Source organism: Pinus tabuliformis, chromosome 1_2, assembly GCF_031772625.1.
Source record: "Pinus tabuliformis cultivar Carrire ecotype Pingquan chromosome 1_2, CPIR1, whole genome shotgun sequence".
NCBI lineage: Eukaryota > Viridiplantae > Streptophyta > Pinopsida > Pinales > Pinaceae > Pinus > Pinus tabuliformis.
This window is the reverse complement of record NC_142298.1, coordinates 34,436,536-34,462,275: the sequence shown is the minus strand read 5'-3', so window position 1 is coordinate 34,462,275 and position 25,740 is coordinate 34,436,536. Positions and strand designations below refer to the sequence as shown.

The 25,740-nt window shown below is 36.7% G+C and overlaps 1 protein-coding gene across 1 annotated transcript; it reads left to right on the top strand.

Annotated features, from left to right (window-relative positions):
• Positions 1-2,705: 2,705 nt before the first annotated feature.
• On the top strand, positions 2,706-13,532 carry LOC149204276 (ubiquitin-conjugating enzyme E2 variant 1D-like). The gene is made up of 4 exons (XM_089394676.1): positions 2,706-2,945; positions 3,049-3,188; positions 3,317-3,442; positions 13,090-13,532. The coding sequence occupies exons 1-4, from the start codon at positions 2,912-2,914 to the stop codon at positions 13,228-13,230; spliced, it is 441 nt and encodes a 146-aa protein (XP_089250802.1). The 5' UTR covers positions 2,706-2,911; the 3' UTR covers positions 13,231-13,532.
• Positions 13,533-25,740: the final 12,208 nt, after the last annotated feature.

Below are 25,740 nucleotides of genomic sequence, written 5' to 3'. Positions count from 1 at the left end.
GATTCCAAAACTTACTAAAACCCTAATTCTTGATAACAATCTTTTTTGAAAAGAGCATCTACATCTCATTGCACTATTTATACACTGTATTAAAAACAATTGAAATAGAAAAGTAAATAATATAATCACTTTATTATTATATCAGTTACATGCTTATATTTAGTTTCATGTTCTTTTAATTTTAAGGTTATGATTATGCTAGACACCAAATTGGTCTATGAGATTCCCTTTTTTGTGGGACAAGAGACCCACCTCCAAGTAACAATTTGATTGTTAAAGTCCACATACATGAATAATAGATTGGCCATCTTTTGATTCCAAAACTTGTTGAGACCTTGATTCTTGATGAAAAATTTTCTCTTGATTCTAAAACTTACTAAAACCATGATTCTTGATGATAACCTTTCTTGAAAAGAACATCTACAACTCATTGCATTCTTTGTACATATAATAAAAAAAATTAAAATAAAATAAGAGAATATAAAGAGACCCAACTCTAGGTAACAATTTCATTGTTAAAATTTACATACATGAATAATAGATTGACCATCTTTTGATTCCAAATCTTGGTAAGATCTTGATTCTTGATGGCAACTTTTCTCTTGATTCCAAAACTTAATAAACCCTGATTCTTGATGATAACCTTTCTTGAAAAGAACATCTACATCCCATTGCATTCTTTGTACATATAAATAAAAATAATAAAAAGAAAATAAGAGAATACAAGAGACCCCCACCTCCACGTAGCAATTTAATTGTTTAAAGTCTACATACATGAATAATAGATCATCAAATCTTTTGATTCCAAAACTTGCAATGGCCTTGATTCTTGATAACAACTTTTCTGCCGATTCCAAAACTTACTAGAATCTTGATTCTTGATGATAACCTTTCTTGAAAAGAACATCCACAATCTTGATTTTGGATGATAACCTTTCTTGAAAAGAACATCTACAACCCATTGCATTCTTTGTACATATAAATAAAAACAATTAAAATAAAATAAGAGAATACAAGAGACCTACCTCCAAGTAACTATTTGATTGTTAAAGTTTATATATACGAATAATAGATTGGTCATCTTTTGATTCCAAAACTTGCTTTGAGACCTTACTTCTCCATGACAACTTTTCTCTTGATACCAAAACTTACTAAGCCTGATTCTTGATGATAACTTGAACATCTACATCCCATTGCATTCTTTGTGTATATATATATATATATATATATATATATATATATATATATATATATATATATTAAAATAAAATAAGAGAATGCAAAAGACCCATCTCCACATAGCATTTTGATATAAATAATAAATTTGCCATCTTTTGATTCCAAAACTTGTTATGACATTGATTCCTCACAACAACTTTTCTCTTGATTCCAAAACTTACTAAAGCCATGATTCTTGATGATAACCTTTCTTGAAAAGAACATCTACCTCCCATTGCATTCTTTGCACATATAAAATCAAATAAAAATAAAATAAGAGAATACAAAAGACCCATCTCCCCATACCATTTTCATCATTAAGTTTATATATATATATATATATATATATGCCATCTTTTGATTCCAAATCTTGGAATGACCTTGATTCCTCATGACAACTTTTGGCTTAATTCCAAAACTTACTAAAACCATGAATTTTGATGATAATCTTTCTTGAAAAGAACATCTACATCCCATTGCATTCTTTGTACATATAAATAAAAAATTAAATAAAAGAACAAATAATATAATCACTTTGTTATTAAATCACAAGTATGGGCCTCGAGCATGCCTTAAAAGTGCCTCCTTGTCTTCCTCGTACATAAGGAAATAGGGTAATGACCCAAGGCTCAGAGGCATTTGGCAGGAGAGAGAGCCTGGCCTCTTACAAACCACCAGTGGGTTATTGCAAGTGGCGTGGTTTTCATTGATTAACAGTGATGAATCACCCTGCATTCACAGATAGCAACCAAAGATAGCTGTCCTCACTGGTTTGACAACAAAGTTATGATAGATTTTCCCACTGTGTAAAAAAAATAAAAAGCCACAAATATATAATTATACCTCATTTAATACATTTATTGTGAATGATAACAAGCATTATTGAAACCATTACTAAATTACACTTTGACACAATTTTGATAATAACATCACATAAAACCATTACTAAATTTGATTTTGTAAATTTTAATACTAACATCAAACTAATAAATAGATCATTCTTCCATCCAATAAATTTACAAACTTACCAAACCTCACTATAATTAATAAAAAAATCAATCAGAATCCTTGTTAGACCATTCACAGCACAACCAACAAACATAAATATACAAACTGACATCCATTCACAGCACAACTAACAAACATATAATTGCAAACTGACATCAATTCACAGCAGAATCAACAGACATAAATATACAAACTGACATCATATCATATGCCATATAGGATGATACACTCCTCCCAAGAATACTTATCCATTTCCGTTGGTTTCCAATATGGAATCAGGACTTTATGCAATCGTCACTGGAATTCGGTCACAGTATTCTACTCAAACTTTAAGAGAGCAAATATTCTCGAATTCGTCGGAAATTGAGGAAGTGGGCAAACTTTGATACCCGGATTTGAAATCTCATAAAACGTCCCCTAATGTTTGTTGAGTCCCATCACCTTTATGCTACAGAAATGGAAGGGCCGGCTACCTGTGGTGGTGGTATTTGTTTGGCAGAGATTCGGTGGGTGCATGTCTTCATATTCTATTCTCTTTCGCTTTCCCTTCCACCTGCTATTTTAGAGGCCAAAGAATGACAGAGGAGTGTGCCTCTCTGTCAAGTCTTGCTCTTGTATTTGCATTTGCCCTTGCGCTTTGCTAACAAATCATCTCGGCATCTTTTCTTATTTGGCGGTTTCATCAATGAAGATGGGCTCAGGAGGTTCCAGTGTGGTGGGTGAGTATGTTTTTCTTCTTTGTGCCTTTCGGGGCTTCAATTATTGTTCTTGCTTTTATGAGAGATAAAGGGTGGCCAATAATGGTGTCTAATGTGGGCGCAGTGCCAAGGAATTTTCGGTTACTGGAAGAACTTGAGAGGGGAGAGAAAGGAATAGGCGATGGAAGCGTCAGCTATGGAATGGACGATAGCGATGATATATACATGCGGTCATGGACTGGTACAATAATTGGTCCTCACAATGTGAGTTTTTGTAATTCTTTTTCTCTCAAATATGCCCAGGGACCTATTGAAATTGCTTGTCATTCTTTATGAGCTGGGATGCATTCCTACTTGCACTGATTGGGGTTGCTGTTTACTGTTTTCTGTAGTCGGTGCATGATGGGCGAATTTATCAATTAAAGCTATTCTGTGATAAGGATTATCCCGAGAAGCCTCCCACTGTAGGATTTTGTTCTCGGGTCAACATGACTTGTGTTAATCAGGAGACTGGACGGGTAAGATTAGATTTCTCCTCTGTTATTTGTCTCTTTTTAAATACTTTATTTGGTATAATGTGTTTTCCTTTATGCACAAAGAGTATCATTACAACAGGCAACCTCATCCATGCACTAGCCACCCTCTACCCACTCTCTCACTATGAAGGTGTGCATTTGTTGCATTTTGTACATACACATGCACATCTTCACCCATGAGCAAACATGCACACCTATACCTTCACCCCATATGAGTGCGCATGCAAACCCTCACTCTTGATGGTGTGCATTTGTGCACAACTTCACCCATGGGAGTACACATGCACAACTTCATCCCAGGAGTACTCACATGCATACGTTGACCCCACAACCTACCCTAATGGGTGTGCATTTGTGTGCCACAAGCTGCCCACTTCATGGATCCCCACAACGCACCCTAATGGGGTGCAGTTGTGAATTTGTGTGTCACCAAGCTGCACACTTCATCTTCATGGATCTTGAAAGCAAACGACTTAAAATGCTCCTCCCTCTGAGTAAGATGCCTCTGTTTCCTGTGCTCTAGTGTGCAAATTTCCATTTCCTCTATTTGTAGAGTCCTTCTCCATTTCGAGATGCCCAGGGGGATGCAATGCGAAAGGGATAGCGCGGGAAAAAAAAGGTGGTGAATTGAAGCACCGCCTGCACCTTGTGCTCTAGCCTCTATGGGAGTGAGACATGTCCAAGTAAATGTACCACCAGGGACCTTGTATCTAGCCTATAGTGGAAAGACACATGTCCAAGACTATTTTCCAAGCATCCTTTTCAACAGATGTGGGTCATCAAATCATAGGACCCAGGCATTTTTGCAAGAGATGCCCCTAGTCCTCAAGGTTTTCTAGTGATGATTCAATCAAATCCATTTGGTTTCCATGAAGCGTTTGGTTCAGTTAATTTATAAGGTCTATATTCAATTTCTAATCTTCAAAGATAATCTTTTGAGCCCCATTTCAAAGATTCATTAATGCCTTGGATCAATTCTGCCATTTCTGCCTGATTATTTGTTTTCACACCAAGAAAGTCAAAAGTGATCATATGATACCACTTCTAGGTTTCCTGAAAGCATCACCTGCACCTATTGCTCTAGCCTTTAAGGGAATGACACATGTCCAAGGCTATTTTCCAATCATCCTTTTCAATAGGCGTGGGGTCATCAAACCATAGGACCTAGGCACTTTTGCAAGAGATGGCCTTGTTTACTAACCATTTGAATGAACTGGTTAGCCCATCTTCTTAGATGGGCAAAGTTTTAGTCTTCAAAATTTTATAGTGATGATTCAATCCAATACATTTGGTTTATATTATGCGTTTGGTTCTCTCCGTTTCGATGATCTATAATAAAATTTGAATCTTTTTCAAATATAATCCTTTTGAGCACCCATTTCAAAGATTCATTAATGCCTTGGATCAATCTTGGCGTTTCTGCTTGATTATTTGTTTTGACAGCAAGAAACTCGAAAGTGATTTGTATACTACCACTTCTAGGCTTCCTGAAAGTACTACTTGGAACTCTCTTGGCCTGGGTTATTTATGATGTGGGGTCCATAGCTACTGCCAAGACTTTTGTTATAACTATAATTATAACTATATCAAGCCATCCATTTTTTTTGTAAGTAATGCTTTATCATTATTACCACCAGCAGTCTGTTTTTGCAAACTCAGCTGCCTGCACAGGCTTTACTATCGTTAAATAATCAAACTCACATTCAACTAAGTTGTTACAATAAGAGGGTATCTCTTTTGTTAAATTTACTCTGGACTTGCATCTGGATCCAACCATGCCATCAAAAGTGGGGACCTCCCCTGGATCAGATCCTTGGTCAATAATGGAACAAACCATCATCATTACCAGTGAACCAACACCCCACTGGCTTCAAAAGATTTCATATCTATGAGTGCAAGCAAGCATTCATGTAAGAATACATGCATTTAGGCATGCAAGAAAAGTACACATGGGAAGGCGTTGTTGAAGATGGATATAGTTATCTACCATGAAAATATGTTTCTGCTTTTGCAAACTCAACTGCTCATGAAGGCTCTATTGTAATGAAAGTATTTAAACTTGGTCAATTATGCCATTATGATGAGAGGTATCTATTCCGTTAAAATCACTTGCAAGTTTGGACTTCCACCTGGCTTCTGAGAGTGATAGTATGTTCCGTAGATCAACCTTGGTCAATGGAAGAACACGCTATCATCCTCATCAATGACCCAATACCCTATTGGCTTCAATCCAAAATTTAAATAGTGTCAACAAAATATATCACATCTACTAATGGAAACCAACATTTATATAAGCATGCACGCATTTTGGAATGCAAGAAAAGAAAGGCACTGTAGTGAAATATTTGATACAACTTTCTTTTCCAAGAAAAGAAATCAGTATATTTGATATTTCTAGATGAAATAAAAATATACATTTTGATGTGTCATTTTGACACTCTACAGGACTATGTCACTCTGCTGTTTGCAAAATGAAAGAGGAGACTGTGCTGTCCAAGCACAGTCTTCCAACAAAATCTGGCTTTATAGCCTTTAAAGAAACTAAGTAACTGCTTATAAAGACAGCTTCTAGCTACCTGCTTCAAAATCCCGAGTACCCTTCTTGAAACTACAGATCTTCTAGAGTAATGCTTCCTTTGATACTTTATCTGCAGTTTCATTGAGTGTTTTGTAAACGTATTGAATGTTATACATTCAATCTAACTTCTTTTTTCATTGACCCTTTCCATGACTGGAAGTAACAACAAATTTTCCAGATTTTTCCCATTTGCCCCATCAATAACAATTTTACCATCACTAAACACCTGTAAGTTTGTCAGTCCTCTGTTAGCTGCCAGTTTTATCAGAATCCACAAGGCACATATTTCTGATTTATTGTTGGTTTCTTGACCAATCACTGCTTTAAAGCCCATGGATTGATTTTTGCACAGAAATAAGATACCAGTGACACCACCTGAACCACAATTACCTGAGGGGCTTTGACAAGCTCCATCAAAAAGTCCCCAGGACTTTAAAAAATGAATATCGGGCTGTTTAATTGTTCTCTCAGTTTTTACCCTCATTGGAAAACCCAAAATACCACCTTATGCATATCTTATCTGTAAGAAAACCTTAATGGGAATGATGTCTTTTCTAGCAATCCATATTTTTCACATGCTACTGTGCAGGGAAGTGCTCTGTGCTCTATGATTTTTCTCATTTCTCACACCATCTCATGAAACATTCTAAGGTGGATTCTCATTCCATCTTTCCATCTTCATTGGCCAGCTTCAAGGCCTTTTTCCAAAGTTCACTTGAAAATGTTTGGTGAATTAATAAATGATCGACCAATTCTCTCTATTGGTTTTGCATAGGATGCAATTGCTTGGTCCCTCCCAAGATCTCTATTTGCAGTCCTGTCATATAAGGACTTAGTTAATGATAGCTAACTAGAAGCAAATCCTGGTTTTTAGAGGATATTTCAATTTCCAAATGATCTGCCCCCACTATGGCTTTTCAAGACCCACAGATTCTTCTTTAAATCTTTTAACCTTGCCTCATAGCCTACCTTAGCAGTGAAGTTTATTGTAGCTTAATTTTTAGACCATACAATTACGTCATCCTCTTTCAATTTTATTTAACATAGTTTGAGTTTGTGTGTGAACTGTGTCCATTCTTCTGCCAGTTCTACTTGGATACCAAGCTGTAAATCTGATACCAACCTTGACTCGATAATGAATTAGCTTCTGGTTCAGCTACATCGGCTAGACTGAATGTCTCGTTTCTGTGAAGGATATTGATTAGATTACCTGATAACCTGAAGTTTTCTGAGCAACTCAGCCAGGGATCTCCACCTGTTTTTAATTTGTTTCCTCCTCCAATTTTACACACTAGCCATTACCCTATCATAGGAAATGCCCTTACCATTGCTTTCCAAACTATTGATACCCCTCCATGGCCTTTACTTTGTTTTTAATCCACTTCTTGATTGATCCTAGATTGATGTATTTTGCCAGCAATATTTCTCCCTGTAGTCCTTCATTGTGCAATAATCCCCACAATTTTTTAGCTGCTAAAGCTATTCCAAACAGATATATGTTTTTAAACCCCCATCCACTATCTTCTTTTGGTCTGGCCAACTTCTTCCATTTAACGAAATGGATACCCCCCTCATCCTCTCTTTTGCCTGTCCAGGTGAAGCTAAAGCATTTTTTACAGGGTTCCCTTGGGAATATGGACTATTGAAAACCAGTATAGTGGTATTTCTTCCAGTACTGATTTCACTAGTGTTAGCGCCCTGTTGCCCCCCTTATCCTCCTAGACAACCATCTGTAACACCCTGACTCTCTTCTCTATTTTTTCATACAACCATAGCGAGTCTCTAAACCTGTAGTCATTGTGCTTAAGTTTGAAGTGAAGATATTGTACTCCATTATAAATGGTTACCGAATTGAAGGGAAGAATAAACTTACATTGCCTTTCTCCTTCTTTGAGACTATTGAATAGAATAGAAGACTTATTATTGTTCACCTCCATCCCTATTGCTTAGCTGTAGAAGTCCAGGATCTTCTTGAACCTTTTTGCTTCTCTTTTGGTCCTATCTCCAAAAAAAATAATATCATCCACATATAACATGTGAGACGATGAGACAGAATACCCCATACTTGTACCTTTGATAGAAACTTATCTTTTGCATGCTCTTAGCACTCTGCTCTGGCCTTTTGCTACTGGGAGGAATAGAAAGGGGGACATTAGACAGCATTGTCTTAGACCTCTTGTGGTAAATATTTCTTGAGGCCAGATCCATTAATTAGCACAACAAATGTGACTGAAGACAGGCACCATCATGATCCAGTTCACCATTTAAATGCTCATTCCTATTTGGAGTAGGATTATGTTTAAGTATATTCTATTAACCTTGCCAAAAGCTCTAGCCAGATCAAGTTTCATTACCATAGCTGTTACCTTCTTTATTTTGATTGAGTGCAATTCTTATTGGGTTAAACCCATCGCATCAAGGATTTGTCTACTGTGGAGGAACCCAAATTGTTCATCTGAAATTACTTCTGAGAGAATTCATTTGAGCCTGTTTGCTCTGATTTTTTAATAAATTTGTAAACCAAATTACAGAGTGAGATAGGCCTATAGCCATCCATTGCTTTAGGCTCACTCCTCTTGGGAATGAATGTTATGAATGTGGCATCAAGGTCCCCAATACATTCCACAACCTTTTGGATTCTTCAATAACCTTGAGTTAATAATCCATAAAAATTAAAAAATCCCTTGTAGAATCTGTTGTCCATCCATCCAGGCCTGGACTTCTAGCTCTCTTGAAAGATTCAGGCTGTCATTTTGCTGTTCATTTACTAATCTGTGCAAGTATGAGGCCACCTTGAGAATCTTTGTTATGTTGTGTTCTGGGGGATCTTGGAACAAAGTTTTGATATGTTGACATTTCTGCTGTCTCCTGGAATGTTCTGGTCTTAGAACCATCATTTTCCTGATCTCCCAGATTGTGTTGATGTCTTCCTGTGTTTGGCATAATTGTGAAAGAATTGTGTATTGTCATCTTCCTTTGCCAACCATATGTATAGCTCCACATTCTACTTATTGCTTTATATATATGCATATATTGCTTCTTCCTTTTTTTCAGATCAGCTTTTTCTGTGTCTGTAAATATGTCATCTTTGTTCATTCTGTATATTGATTTGATTTGATTTTCTGTTGTTGTTGGCACTTCCTGGGCTTCTTGAGCATTCTTTCTGGCCCATTCTACCACTTATCTTTTAACCCTTTTTAAGCATTCTGCAAATTGGAGCATTGCAGATTCTCCTAGGATAGGATCAAAATTCCTCCATTCCATAGTTACCATATATCTGAACCTCTCCTCTCTAGCCATTTATCGTTAAATTTTGAAGGGGCCAGGGGTATTTGATCATTCTTTTCTATCTAACAAAATAGGAAGATGGTCTGAGCCTCCTTTGTCTCCCCCATGACTTAGGTCTATCTGCTTCTTCTAGAACCCTTTATACCACTAGAAATCTGTCTAAACACTTGACACAACTTTTCTGCTGCTTTTAAAGTTTCTCTATGTTAGAATTAATTCATTTGGTTCAACCTAGGCTGCTTGGAAGCGGGAGTGGGGAGTGACAATTTTCAGAAGCTTCCTGGTCGGGAGCGAATCAGGAGTGAACTTCTGGGTCGGGAGTGAATTTTATATAATATATATTTTATATTGTCAACGAAAACATGTAAAATGATGAATTAGTTATAAAAAACATAAAAACATGGATTAAACCATATAACATCAATCATCTAGTAGACATGGGATCGCACTACATGGGATCATCAACATGAGCTACATAAACATCATCTGGCTTAGAGTCTAAGGATTCCTCAGACTCCTTTGCACCCTCAGTAGTAGTAGCAGCAGCAAAACTAGACATCAAAACTACAAATCACTGATCAACATGATCACTCATGAAACTCATCATTGATTCAGCACTACTAGAAATGGGATCATCAACAAGAGCTACATTAACATCATCTAGCTCAAAGCCTAGCCAATAAGTGAAGGGTTCATCTCCTCAACTTATAATATGGTAGAAAAAGCTTAGAATGCCTAACCAATTATTTTCCTTTGAGTGAAGGGTACATTTTAGTTAAGGCCATGGTAGAGGAGTTCAACAAGCAATACCACCAACATCAACGAAGTTCAATAATCAATGACACCAACATCAAGGTAATTAAAGGGTTTCATGATCTTGATCAAATGCCAATCTCATACCTTCATGCATGACAGAATCAATTGGAAACATTGCAATCCCCTAAATCTTGAAATGTCGAAAACCATTAAGTCTGTTGGATTTTGAGTCACTTTTACTTTAAGAATTTAACATTACCATTGATTGCCAACATAGCTAGGGTTGAGAATCTTAACCACCTGTGAAAGCACTAGGGAGGGAGCGGATTTTTTTTGGCAGGAGTGACCAGGGAGCGAATTCTTTTTGGCAGGAACGCACTCCTGAAATTTGCTCCCAAACAGGAGTGAATCGGGAGCGCGCTCCCAGGGTTGTTCCCCTAGCGCTTCCAAGCGGAGTGCGCTTTGGGATTGGATTCCAGGGGGGGGGGGGTGGGGGTGTTGCTCCCCACAGGCTTGGGTTCAACATCACAAAGACCTAGATCTTCAAACAATTGGGTAAAGTAGCTAGCTAGGGTATCCTCTTTAGCTCCTTCTCCCCATGTTCCTGCTACCTTCATTGTTAGATTAAGATCTTCTCCTAGAATTATGTTGTCATCCTTGATCTCATCAACTTCTCTAAAGTTCTCCCAGAACATTTTCCTACCATCATATGGCCTGCACAATTAAATAATTGATAATTCTTTCCCTAAGTCTTTGGATTTTAGGTCTGCCCTGATACCTGCATGTAAGAAGGACACATTAGGGAGATTGAATGATTCATTCCAACATGCTAAAAGTCCTCTTGATCTCTCTTCAGAGTCCAGAGATTCAAAGGACCCTTTTTAAAGTATGGGTGATAAAATAATCTTTTCTTTTTCTCAACTCACATGGAGTTAGGTTTTTTGTGGGTGCCCCTTATCCCTCTCACATTCAGAGATAGAATAATCGTGGTTTGAACATCCCTGAAGCTTTCCCTGCGGTTTCCTTCCTTAACCTCCTTAATGGCACTATTTTTGCTAGAGAGGGAGATCATTTTTATCCTACTGTAGGAGTTATTTCATTGTCCTTAGCCATGCCTCCTTCAATCCTCCCTCTGTCCTTTCGGGGGTTATTTCTTTTGGATCTAAGGTCATATCTAGGGCCATATGCCCCCATCGTCTTCCAAGGACTAGCATTTGGATTGCTTGGATACGGAGGCAACTCTGGAAATCTTAGGATTGGCTTTACTATCAGGCACTTTTCTAACAGAATTTGGGGTAAGAATTCTGTCAGCTTCCATTTTTTCAAGGGTTTCCTTTTGGGTTACTAATCCTTCTTCCTGACCTGGAGAACTGCTGGAGATTGAATCTATTCTTTCCTTTGAATTAATTGAGGCTGAAAGGGATTGAGAGACACAATTAGAAACAACACTGTTCATACCTTTTATCATCATTTGAAACAGATTTTCCCATGAAACACCAGTAATGTTGTTGCTCCCCAGGGCTGTGATGACTTCGAACCCCACATTTTCTCCCACAACCAAGGTAACCCTCTCCTTCCTCTTGTGCATAATCATCCCTTATAAGGTTTTGGATTGGCTGCTTTGCATAGTTAGCTCTTGGGCTTCCTCCAGTCACTTTTCCCAAAATAGCACGTCTAGCCATAGAGGGCATTTCCTTCCACTTCCATTAACTGGCAGATCTCACATTTTTCTTCTTGCTGTAGTACTTTGAATTTTGGTTAAATGGATGTCGATGTGATGAATCTGGTCCCTTTATCTATGATGTCAGCATCCCAAGCATGGTAGCATTCATTGATCTCAAAAGGCCCCATACCAGCATACTGTAGGTCTTTTCCTGTGTTATTAGTATTGCCTCTGACTCTGACAAGCCTTCACCCTTAGGCTAGAGGTTTCTCCAGCGAGCAATCCTTGCTGAAGACCTTAGAACCTTTCCATGGATCTAATTTTTTGTCTCTAGTCACGAAAGTAGACTATCTTTAGAGTTGTCTACTATGTTTTCTTCCATTGCCGCCACTTGTTACCTTGAAGAAGTTGGTGGAGTTGAGAAAATTTCATTATAAATTTGTCCAGTACTTCGGTCATAATTTAAGAAGAGTTGCGAGGGTTCCAAAGATTGATATAGTTATCTATTATAGAAAAACATTTCATAAATATGTTTAGGATGATGTTGAAATTGTTGTCATAGCAATTACTTTCTGTAAGTCAGTGCGAGTTGTATGTCAAAAAATTGTCTGTTTGATCAGGTTTTAAATCAGTAGAAATAGTGTACAAGAGCACTTGGTTGGGAGTATTTTTTAAAAGAATGGTTGTATTAACTCCAATCATTAATTAAAATTGGGTAGGCAGACTTGCCCTATAAGTTATAACTGAGGGTGTGTCTAAACACCTCCTTGCATGTTACTCCATATGCCGACCCGGGGTGGACATGTGTGTACATATATTGCTTTCTATCCGTCCATCCTTCTATTTTCTTGTCCTTGGCGTACAGGACATAATTGGGAGGCAAGTTTAAATGTTTTCTTTAATATTTATCTTTACGAAAGTACCATATAAGAATGCTAGTAGGTTAATGACCTTGTGACCCAACATGGGGAGAAACTATTATAGTTTAGAAATCAGAGCATTCTATTAAAATACCATATGGGAATAGTTTATGACTTTTTACTTCTTGTGAATGTTACATTTACTTAAACTACAAAATGCATGTTCAAGTTCATTTATATTTGCATATGTGGGTGTGTGTATGTTTGTTTGCCTTTGTGTGGAAAGCTTTGATCTGCTATCAAACAAACTTGAAGATTGCATTTTATTTGAAAATTTTGATTGGAAAACACAATGATGTTGGATCTATATGACAAAACTTGGATGGATCACATTAGTGATATCAGATATGCAATTGGTTTTTGAGCTTTCATCAGATATTTTGGTAGCTTTCTGATTTTTTGACCTAATGACTACAAAATGCAGGTTGATCCAAAGCATTTTTCAATGCTTGCAAATTGGAGGCGTGAGTATACAATGGAAGACATTCTCACACATTTGAAAAGAGAAATGCTGGCTTCTTACAATCGGAAGTTGGTACAACCTCCGGAAGGCACATTCTTCTAGGAAGTTGTCTTATATTTCTCTTTCTATTCGTCACTTTGAATTGCAGCTTTGGATAGTCTATGTAACACATTATGAGTGATAAGTCAAAAGGTCTGGGTCTGTTCTGTACTGTATACGTGAATTTGAAGAAGGCTTATCTGTACTTCCTTGCTTCTGTGAGATACAGATGCCATAGTTATATACTATTCCTAACGGTTATGATCTTTCTGTGAATTTGAAAAAGGTTTATCTGTACTACGTTTCTTCTATGAGAAACAGATGCTGAAGTTTATACTATTACTTGCGATTATGACTTGATACAATGTGAAGAGTCCATGAAATCTTTTCGCTGAAGTTGTAAGTTTATTGGCTGGATGATGTTGAACTGCTTTTATCCTTTCGATCTTTAATGCCTGTGCAACTAGGGTCACTGAGCATGTTTGATACAGGCTTGTATAGTTAATACAGGCTCTAAAAGGAGTATTCAAAGACTTGCATGACACAACTTCCACTCTTTAAAGGTTATGCTTGTCTGGAACGTGTAAGTCTTTGGTTCTATTTATCTGCAAAAGCAGGTGATTGTTCTTGCTGTTCTCTTGTAGGCCGTCTCTGCTAAGTGATAAAAGGTGATGAATGAATTTAATGGTCAAGTCCGGTAATCTAGTTGTTTTGTTTGTTGCGTCCTGAGATTGCCAAAAGAGGAACTGAAGTGACTGCTGCTATATCAGCAGTCAACTATTTTTGTAACAATTGATAAACCTGTGGACTGTAATACTGGTTCCATGTAATTTTTATTTAGATTGTCAATTGACTTTAGTTTTGATTAGCATCCCCTTGGAGATTCATCAGTACAATGAGTAATAATCATTGTCATTATCCTGCATGTTTTTACTATTTTCTGTTGGTTTGTGTTTGTGAGGTATGTATCCTTTGTCTTGTCAAACCTTCAGCGATAACGGACGTAGCCAAGCCTCTATCTGTTACAGGCTCACATTTTTAGAAATGTTTTGTCAGCCTCCATCGCAGGTGATTTGAAATTTTGTGCTGGTTGTTTATATGAAAGCAGGATTTGGACAAATCTCCTGTTAAGCTGGAAGAGAAAATGATAAGGATGTCTTACCTCTTGAAAATTGCACTTTAAATGGCTTCTGATTGTTCCATGCGAGGTTATATATGGTTTGTTAATGATGTTTTAAAATAGTTGTGTCCAAATCTGGAAGATAATGACTTGAAACTTGAACAGTGGTGATCTGTTGCACTTTTTGAAAGCGATTAAAATCAGATACATTCTAGAATACTTATCCTTGGTTCAGAACTTGAACTTGAACTTGAACTTGTGGGAGGTTCATTCCAACTTACAAAGGATTCTTAAATGTTCTGTATTTTGACAAGCTTGCCTCCATCCAACTTTGACTGAGATGAGAAGCTTTGGATATGGGCAATTTTTCATGTCTGGCAGGATGTTTTGATTACTGTTTTTTTGTAATCCATGTATGCCGGCTTAAATGACAATTTTTGTCTTGCATTTATCATCACTTCCTGCACCTTTATGGTACTTGACCACGAGTGCCAAAACATTCTTTCTTGGATATCGGTTTAAAATCTTCTGGTCTAGTGGATTAATATATTCCGAGGGTAGCTGAGGGAATGAAGGTAAGAGGAGGTTTGCTCTCGACATATTATTGTCAAACAGTTTATCGACTGTGAAAATTTATTATAGCATATATAAAACCAACATATTGATTTTTCTCTGGTTAATTGGAAATTTGTGTTGCATTTTGAAAGTGTTGTTCGAGGTTTTCTCAGTTTATTGTCAGGAAGAAATTAGAAAAATACTAGAATTTGCTCCCGTCTCTCTGGTTTGTGGCTCTGGTGCCATTTGTTTAAATAATACGTTGTTATTAAAACATTGTATTACCAGTTTTTATGGAAGATTTTAAAAAACAAAAACTGTCTAGTTTTTCCAGCGGACATTTCACTTTTAAGGAAGTCAAATATAAGTTTAAAGTAATCGAAAATAAGGGAAATGTAAGTTCAAAGTAATAGAAAATACGCATATCATCTGCATTACAGTTAAAATACTGTATTAACTACAGTATTTGTGAAAGATGGGTGGGATCTAGTTTTTGAGTGGATACTGTGATTATTACAAAGAAATTAAACACAAATTTAGTATTCAATGGAGCATATTACTGAGCATATTCAATGGAGCATATTACTAGTTTAGGACCACGGTATTTTAGATTTCTCCTTAAATTTAAGGTTATGTATCTTTGATATTACGATATATAATTTCCAATGTGCTTTACTATGTAATGCTCACATACATATAGATATAAATGTATAATACATATACTTCATTGTTTATAAACATTGAGTAAATACACATAATAACTATAATAGAAATCATTTTACATAGAAAGAATTTATCTTGGATTGGAAGCACCAACACTTCATTGAGTAAATACACATAATAACTATAATAGAAATCATTTTACATAGAAAGAATTTATCTTGGATTGGAAGCACCAACACTTCGTAGATCTTAGATGTTCCACATAGCCAGATCTTAGATGTTCCACATAGCCATATATTCCATTGCTTGGGCTCTCTCAATAGTGGGTCACCAAAACTTAGATGTTCCACATAGCCATAGATTCCATTTCTTGGGCTCTCTCAATAGTTTATATTGGGTCACCAAAACTTAGATGTTCCACATAGCCATAGATTCCATTTCTTGATTCCATTTCTTGGGGCTCTCTCAATAGTGGGTCAAGAGACCTTGGACGTTCCACAAAACTTAGATGTTCCACATAGCCATAGATTCCATTTCTTGGGCTCTCTCAATAGTGGGTCAAGAGACCTCGGATGTTCCACATAGCCATATATTCTATTATTTTTACTCTCTCAATAGTGGATCACCCTTGACCACTTCAAACTATGTTCCACAATTGCACAAACAAGGTAATTGGCCAAGGTACCTAATTGTGGTAACCTCCAACCAATAGTGTCTTGTTTCTCATCCATCTACACAACCAAGTAATGCATCCTTTCTTTGTACTTGTAGTCCATTACACTATGCCACTACCCTTTTGGTGTTTCTAACTCAAGTTGGTCAGGGACTCTTGGAACCTTGTGGCTTCTAGGTGCATTCATGAGTTTCACAAGTATTTTATTGGGCTCATACTAGGTAAACCTATACTCGTACCCAAATCCACATAGGATTAATCGGGTAACAATATCACAGTTTTACTTCCTTCTCCCTTCAATGGAAGCCTATTAACCAACCATGGCTAGAATGATGGAATGGAATCATCATAATGAATAAAACAACACTAAAATTCCTCCTACTTAACCTATCCTCGTACCCAAATCCACATAGGATTAATTGGGTAACAATATCACAGTTTTACTTCCTTCTCCCTTCAATGGAAGCCTATTAACCAACCATTTAACCAACCATGGCTAGAATGATGGAATGGAATCATCATAATGAATAGAACAACACTAAAATTCCCCCTACCTAACCTATCCTCGTACCCAAATCCACATAGGATTAATTGGGTAACCTATCCTCGTACCCAAATCCACATAGGATTAATTGGGTAACAATATCACAGTTTTACTTCCTTCTCCCTTCAATGGAAGCCTATTAACCAACCATGGCTAGAATGATGGAATGGAATCATCATAATGAATAGAACAACACTAAAATTCCCCCTGTTATGCGCATATGCTCTTTTTGACAAGTGACACTAAGTAAAGTTACTTTATGTGCTTCGGATAAAATCATGTTGCTCTTGATTTTAAAAATATTTTAATAATGACAAATATTTTAATAATGACTTAGCCCTAGAGGCTTAAGCCTTAAGCCTCTCATCACTTAGACCTTCACCCCTTTTTCTACTCGTGGAGCCCTACCCCTAGCACTCTTTGTTTGACTTCGTCTACAACAACATATTTTATCAATATGCATGTGACTACATATTTACAATGCTAGGCTCATTGACTTTTTAACACATAAGGTAACCTAAAACCAAGCAACGATTTTGATCTCAAACATATAAACATAGGCACATTGACTTCAATACACATTTACATGGCCACGAAGTTCCCAAAACATTTCTACGTTCATTAACGTAAACTTGGTATGTACAATACACACATAAGGATCATCATATGCCCATTACATTCCTCTCCCCTTTATTTATGCACTTTGCTCAGTGCATTATTTTTTTTTGCCTTAGGGAAAAATCGTAATTTTTATTGATATTAAGAAAATTACATGTTGTAGATGCTGAGTAGTATACATTGTAAGGTTGGGTGACTCGCCCATCAAAAAATATCAGAGTACAAAAATGCTCCCGATGGGAGTGCAGTAATAGTTCTGTCAATATATACATTAAGATGTTATAAATAGTAAATATGTATTGATAGATAATAAAAAATATAACCCATAAAACCAGGCCCATCGGGCCCTTATGCTATGAAATCCATATATGGTCTATGATAGTATTGGTAGTGTTCATCGTTCCTTTGTTCTTGAATCATCCATGTGCCTCTAGGTTGGATCACAACTTCCTTGGATCGCTGATCGGAAATCTGGTTGCGTTCCCTGTATATATGATGGCAAACAATGAAGTCAAAATGTGCTTTAATTCTATGTGCTTCATCCAAAATGTGACTCAGTGAGAATGTATGAGAGTTTGAAGTATTGTTGAACCAATTGATTATGATCTTTGAATCCCCAAAAATTTGAATATTTCTACACTGTTTTTTAATGCAAATTGAAGTATATGTTTGATAGGTATAAGATAGCTCCTCCCCCACAACCCCCTTCTTGTGCAGACCTGTCGAAATATGCCCAAGGGTAATTTTTGTTGATGGTTTTAGAGATAACAAGCCTAGTAGAAGGAGAGATATTATCATCAGGAATAAGATTATAAGTGGCCATTACCCGGGCATAGATTATGTGCCAGTTTGGAAGATGATTTGAGAAAATGATCTGGTTCATGGTTAACCAGATGGGGCCCAACAGACGAGGGTAGGTATGTTCCTGGATTTTAGTGGATTCGCTGATGCCCACCAGACGTGCCATGCTTGCAAGACAGTATTGCCCTGCCATCGGATGGGGATGTGGGTGGCGGATAGAATCATGTGCCACAATTCCAATGTGACTAGGCATTGAAGAAAAAGGTGATATGTAGATTCTGTGTTGTTTCTGCATAAGCAACACCAAGATGGGCCATGGAAGGTTCGTTTCAAGAGGTTGTCCCCAGTGGGGGCCTTGTTCCTGAGCACAATCCACTTGAACAATCGTGATCGAGGTGGTGCCTTCAATTTCGATAGTTGACTCCACCACTTCTCCAAAACTGGTGGTCGATGGTCTGCGAAGATGCTGAGGTACACTTCCTTGGGAGAATACTTCCCGTGTTTTTCCAATGCCCAAATCAGTTCATCTTCGCCGTTGGTAATCTTGATATGTGATTCAGAGAGAGCATTTATATATAATCCCAATGTTTGATGCCATATTCCGGGGAGGTTTAATCGGTGAGCAAATTTCCAAGCTTGTGAGAAAAGGGTGGTGTTCTCAAGATCCGCTATATGATCTAGATGTGAGATGCCCGAGTTGGAGAGGTGCACAATTAAGTCCTGAGGGAGCCTATATGTGTTGCCACTACCTATCCATGGATCCAAACCAATTCGCACCGAAGAGCCATAATGTATTCTCCAGGTGATCCCTTTCCGAATATGTGGAAGTGAGTTGAGGACAACTTTCCATATATTAGATATCCCTATTATGTTCCATGTGGGGAGTCTGATCCAATCCAGAGTGTTGAGAGGATGAATGTATTTTTTGGAAACAACCTTCATCCATAAATTGCGAGAGGTGAGAAGTTGCCACCCTAATTAGGGCAGTTGAGAAATGTGACATACTTTTAATTTCCCATCCTCTCCATTTCTTAGGTAGTGCTAACAGTTCCCAACGGGCCCAAGCAAAAATCCTACCTTCCTGTCTACCTTTCCAAAGGAATCTGCAACATAGGTTTTGTATTCTGGAGAGTATGCCTCTATGGATCCATGCTAGGGACATCCAGTAGATAGGTGTGGCCTCCAGAACAGATTTTATGAGGACCAGTGGCCCTGCTCTTGATAGATATTTGTGATGCCATATGCAAAGTCTTCTCTTGATCTTAGCAACCAACCATGTCCAATCAACAATTCTATAGTTCTGTGGTTTTAGCCGGTATCCACGATATTTTAGTCCATCATCCAGGGTGTGTAGAGTGAAGGGGAACTTGTGGAGTGCATATAGAATTTCATGAGGAGAACAACCTGATGTATAGATGGTAGACTTATTGATGTTAATCTCCATGCTCGTTGCAATGCTGAATATGGTCATTACAGAGTGTAGCCCTGTCAGAGCCCCAATACCCCCATTAAGAAAAATCAGGACATCATTTACAAAAAGTAAATGAGTCAATATCCAATTATTGGTGATCTTAATACCCTGTAATCGGCCCAACTTGTGTTCTTCCAAGATAAGCCTGCTAAGACCCTCCATAATCAACAGAAAAAGTAGAGGGGAGAGGGGGCATCCTTGTCTGAGTCCCCTTTCCGAGTGGAAATAAGGTGAGGCCGAACCATTTATGAGAACGCTAAAAGAAACTTTAGTAATACAACACATAATCCAATTGATGAAATTCAGAGGAAAACCTAAATGAGTTAAAAGCATTCTTAGATATAACCAGCTAGCGCGATCAAATGCTTTTGAGAGATCTACCTTGAGTATCATACCTTTCAGCTTTTTTGTCTTGATGGTATGCAATACCTCATGGGCTGTACTGATAGCTTCATGTATCTGACGATCCTGAAGGAATGCAAATTGTTCAGATGAAATGTGTGAGGATAGGATGGGGCGGAGGCGGTTTGCAATGATTTTGTATATACAGTTGCATAGTGAAATTGGATGAAAATCATTGAAGGAGTCCGAGTTATCAACTTTTCTCAGTGCATTATATATATATATATATATGCAAAAAGATGAGGGTAATCTTCCCTCATGGCATCTTTGTGCTCCCATGTAGCGTTTTTAAGGTCAAAATGCATACGCTGCACTTTTACTAGGGTAATGGATCAATTTCGGAGCACCTTGACCTTTCTATACAAAATATCCATTGGTTGATAGTGAAAATCTCCCTTGTGGACTCCATTAGAATCATTTTCTAGTCAATTATATGATTAACATCATGAACATATTTTTTAAGTAATCTAATGCGAAACACATTATGAATATATATGGACGCTGACAATGTAATTCTATATGTAATTGGGCCAATCTTCTGTAAGATCTCTAATGAACCACAAAATCTACTTGCCAACTTATATCAACTTCCTCAATTTAATGAACTCTTCTTGGCCTTTGCTTTCAAAAAACACGGTCACCAACTTTGAATTCTCTATTTGTCGTGTTCCTATCTGCATATTTTTTTTGTCCATCATATTCAACATTTAAGTTCTACTTGATTTCCACCATTTGCTCTTTCATTTCCCCAATCAAATTTGGCCCAACAATGGCTTTGTCCACTAGTTTGTCTCAACACAAGTATGTTGGATTTTTTTACCATACAAAGCTTCAATTGAGCTCATCATTAAAGATGTTTGATATTCATTGCTATATGCAAACTCTATCAAATGCAAATACAATACCCATTTTGATGGTTTATACATCACATGCATCATCAACATATCTTCAATCACTTGATTAACCCCCTTTGTTTGTCCATCTGATTCTAGATGAGATGTTGTACTAATGTTCATAATGGTTTGAAAACCCTTCTGATTGTTTGATATAAACTTGGGATCCTTGTATGAAATAATTGTTTTAAGCACCCCATGTAACTTGGTAATTTTCTTCATACACATTTCAACAATATTTGATGCCTTATTTGTTGACCTTGCTAGAATAAAGTGGACAATGATAATGAGTTTATGCACCACTACCGTGGAACAGTGTTACTTCACAATCTTGGACAAATTTGTAATAGAATCAATTGAAACGATTTCCCAATTACATATAGAAATAGGTATTGGTTGTAGCAATCTAATTGGATGCATATGTTCAACTTTCACCTTTAGCATTTTAGACACCTAGCTATACAATCAACCACTTTCTTTTTCATCCTTGGCCAAAAGTGCTAACTTTTAATTGCTGGAACTGTTTTATGGTGCTTTTGTGCATCTCACTTGAAACAATTTTTTTTTTAATCCCTGAGAATTTGACACATAAGTTTTGTGTTTGTACATGAGTATTTCATCATCTTTTAATTCTTGTACTTTAGCTATAAATTATCTTGTTGTAACTCTTATTTTATTTTCATGTATCACTGCTCTAAGTTTTCAACCTCTAAAAGTCTAATTTTAATATCATATTTGCATATATTTATGGTTGTAGCGTGTATTGTAGGCACCCTTCTCCCGAGTACATCAACCACCTTATTTTCCTTGCTTTTTATATATTTGATTTCAAAATTATAATTGGCTAGAAATTCCAACCACTAAATTTGGCTGACATAAAAAGTTGGATGTCAAAACAAATGCTTCAAAATGTTGTGGTCTGTTCTCAATTCAATTTTTTTTCAATGAGATAACACCACATTTTTAAGGCTTTAATGATGGCTACCAACTCCAACTTTTGAGTGGAAAAAATTCTCTCATGCTTCTTCAACTTCCTTGACTCATAACATATTACATGCTTATTTGCATGAGGATTCCTCCCATCTCTTTCTTGCATACATTGCTTCACATAATACAATCTTTATTTGGATAAACTATTCTTAATAATGGTGCACTTGCTAATAGCATTTTTAAATGTTGAAATGTCTCTTCACATTTATGAGACCACTCAAATTTTATACCCTTTTTTTGCAATTGTACTCTAGCCGTTTATGTCAATTTGACATCACTAATTTGGTTATCCTTTACTTAACCCTTGTAGCAAGTTGACCTAACCAAGTCCTACCATGCTTGGTTTTCTTGAAATGAATCTTTCAACAAACTTAGGGTTAACAATTGTTGTTAGCTCCAAAATCAATTAAAATGGAAAAGGGTTAATTATTTATCTTACCTTTAATTTCAATCATGTGAGTATAGTGATAAGCCCACCAGTTGTCCAATGTTGCATTAATTCTAGGAACACTTTTGTCTTTGTCATCCACTATATTAACTCTTTATATACAATGGAAATTCTTGATTTTGTTTCCTTTGTGAGCATAATCTTTGTACATGTGTTTTTCCTTGAGACCGCAACACCTGATGGGCTAAAATCTTGTCTTTTTTTTTTTCTTTCCTTTGGATCAAATTTCCTTAGTTCACTATGGGTTGGCCGAGTTTGTTGATTTGCTTGAAAATTGCTCCCAAAAAATGAAGGTTTATATCCCTTCTTTTTTTGCTCAATCTTGGCCTTCTTTGTGTCATCCCAAGTTTTCTAGAAGATTAACTTATTTTTGTTATGTTCATAAACATACTTTTCCTTCCTCGTAGCTTCATCCAAAGTCTTGGGCTCGTTGAATTTAATTTTTTGTCACTGTAAAATAATGGTAAACCACTTAATGCTATCTATATTTTGATCTATTCATCATTATTAAAAACCAACATACCTTAGTAATCCAACAACTTTCCTTTCATACTCCTCTAGTGTCATGCTCCTTAGCTTGAGTTCAAGGAACTTCTGCATTTTCCTTTTATATTAGTGCTTCGAAAAATATTCTCTTTGAAAATACCTATTGAATGACGTCCATGATATCTTTTTCTCATCCAAATGGTTAACTTCCTCGCGCCGCTCCCACCACATCTTTGCTTTGCCCTTTCGACCTCCAAGTTGGATGAGTAATAGTACAATTGGAGATACGTCTTTATCTCCAACAACCAAGCTTCAACTTCTCCATACTTCTTATGCTCATGATTAAATATAAGAGACTTAATTTTTCTAAGCTCTCCTTACAAGATATCCAATTTAGATCGCCTTCTTTGTTGTTTAATTGATCATATACTTGGACTACTCCCAAATTATGAGGAAACATAATCCCTCTTGGTTGATTGTCTTGGTGACTGATGTTGATGCCTATCGACACTTTTAGAATATTTTGAACTTCCAAGATCCTTTCTTTTAACTTAAGAATTATGTTTCTTTGCACACCTTGACTTCGATTTATTTTCCATTTTTCTTCGTAAATGATTTTAATCCATGTATTAATATGGTGTTTCTTAATCAACCTTTCATTATTAGTGTTATAGTTGAGCAACTCCATTATGAGACCCCTCATGGTCTATATTCCCCGAATTACCCCTTCCATGTCCACTTGACTTTGCCTTAGTGTTACCCATGCTAATGTGCATACTTCTAACCTATTCTTCATGGTTGTAGGACCTTTGAGTGTCATCCATACCCTTGGTCCTCATGTTGAACCTACTCTTGTAGACATTAGAGGCCTTATCTTGGTTTTCATGAGAAAACTCTCAGTTAATAGATATATTTTACTCAAATAGATTTATGTTGACTAATCACTTAACTAATTCTGATCTTTGGGCTAAAAGTTTTGGCCTATTGAAGTTTGGCTAATTTTGCCCAATTTGGTCCTCTTTTGCTACAACACTTTTTGGATAATTTATTGAGACTTTGTATACCCATATTTCAAATCTGATTCCATGGTTGTATTTTATTACCCAATAAAATTTCCATTGACTACTTCTATTTCCCAATCGAAGCTTTGGTTAGAGAGTGGTGCCTTCTAAAAGTAAATCAATCCCTGATTTTTCCCCTTTACTGTTTCAGTCATAACTTTTTCATACATACACTCCTTTGCAGGTGTAATATCTCATTGGAAAGCTTTCTCCAAGTTCTTTCATTTAAGTTGCATACACTTTTTGTGCCAATAATAAACACATTTGTCATTGATTTTTGCCATGTTCAAGGCCTCAAAAATTCCTTGCAAGTTAATGACCTAAAAGTTGGAAATTTTTTTGACAAAGTTTTCTTTTTACTGTTCTAACACTTCAAATCAATTAAAATCCTTTGCAAGTTACTTTGTTTTGTAATTGTCAATAGTTATACGAAATTCTTTTGTATCTTATGACTTTACGAGCTTACATATCCTTAGTTCTCATTGGACACAAATTGAATTTGCATGTCCTTCCCCAGACAATTAGCACCCACGCATTTTAGTCTTATGACAACTTTTCTGCCTTCGACACCTCTTGGGCCTCATTGATCAAGTGCTCAAAATTAGGCTCAAAAATTGAAGTGTCAAAATCTTGATAAACTTAGCTTCAGATCGAAGAGCTCGTCATTCTGATTCCAACGGTGCGAACGACATTCAAATTTGAGTTCATATGCATAAGTTAGAGCAACTCAGAGTTCAAGTTTGACTTGGACACATGGCAGGATTGGATGATGTGGCAAGGTCCTTCAGCGAATGAGGAAGATATTAGCACTGCAAACTAATATTCTAAATTAGATCAATTTGGTATCAGAGCACTAGGTTTTGCTTTGTGAAAGAAGGATTTAATTATTTGCAAGTTTATGTCATGCTTACAAGGTTAAAACTCAAAAAAGGTGAAGGAAAGCTGGTTGGAAGCCCCGAAGTTGGGTCAAGGGGAAGGAGAGCAAGGTTGCCACAATCTCCAACACCAATTCAACCTCAAGTTGCAGTTGAGAATCCAGAAATCATGTCTCATGAAGGAGAACCTACAAACATGACAAAAGATGAGAAGACCTTCAAAAAGGCTTTCTTTGATATGACAAAGATGGTGAAGCTCCTCTATGAAGAGAGGAATACCAGGTTGCCAGGAGAAAGTTTCAAACCTCCCAACGAAGAAGGCTTTTCACGAGGAGGTAATGGAAAATGAAGTAATGGAAATGGAGACAAACCTCCACCCTCTCCACCATCTTCTTCATCTTCTTATTCACAAGCATCTTCACACTCTTCCACTAACACAACCCTTACTCATACTCATCATCATTCTTCAAAAGGCACTGGTAAATCACATTTTTTAAAACTTGATTTTAAATTCGAGTTGCCCATGTATAATGGTGAAGTGAATGCAAAGAAGCTAGATAATTGGATTCATTAGTTGGAGGTATATTTCATGATTCAAAACCTTCAAGAGGATGACACAAAGATTCAATTCGCTTCCTTGAGAATGGAGGGTGCAGCACTAGTATGGTGGGAATCAAAGACCCAATAGGAGATAAAAAAAACACGGTAAGATCTCAATTTATTGGAATGATTTCATTGGTGCAATTAAAAGGCAATTATACCCTCTAGCTTATATGCAGAAAGTCATCATGAATTGGCAGAATTTTAGACAACTTAAAGGTCAAAATGTGCAAGATTACACTCAAGAATTCAACAACAGGTCTCTGATGTTAGGTATAGATTTGCAATCACAAGACACATTGCTGAAGTACATAGGAGGTTTACACAGTTACCTTAGGCATACTATCTTAATGTTTAATCCAGTAATCTAGAT

Excerpts from the sequence above, each read along its gene's own strand:
- LOC149204276 (XM_089394676.1), top strand. The coding sequence starts at position 2,912 with ATGAAGATGGGCTCAGGAGGTTCCAGTGTGGTGG. Across the intron at positions 2,946-3,048 it reads AGGAGGTTCCAGTGTGGTGG|TGCCAAGGAATTTTCGGTTA; the intron begins GTGAGTATGTTT and ends ATGTGGGCGCAG. Across the intron at positions 3,189-3,316 it reads CAATAATTGGTCCTCACAAT|TCGGTGCATGATGGGCGAAT; the intron begins GTGAGTTTTTGT and ends TGTTTTCTGTAG.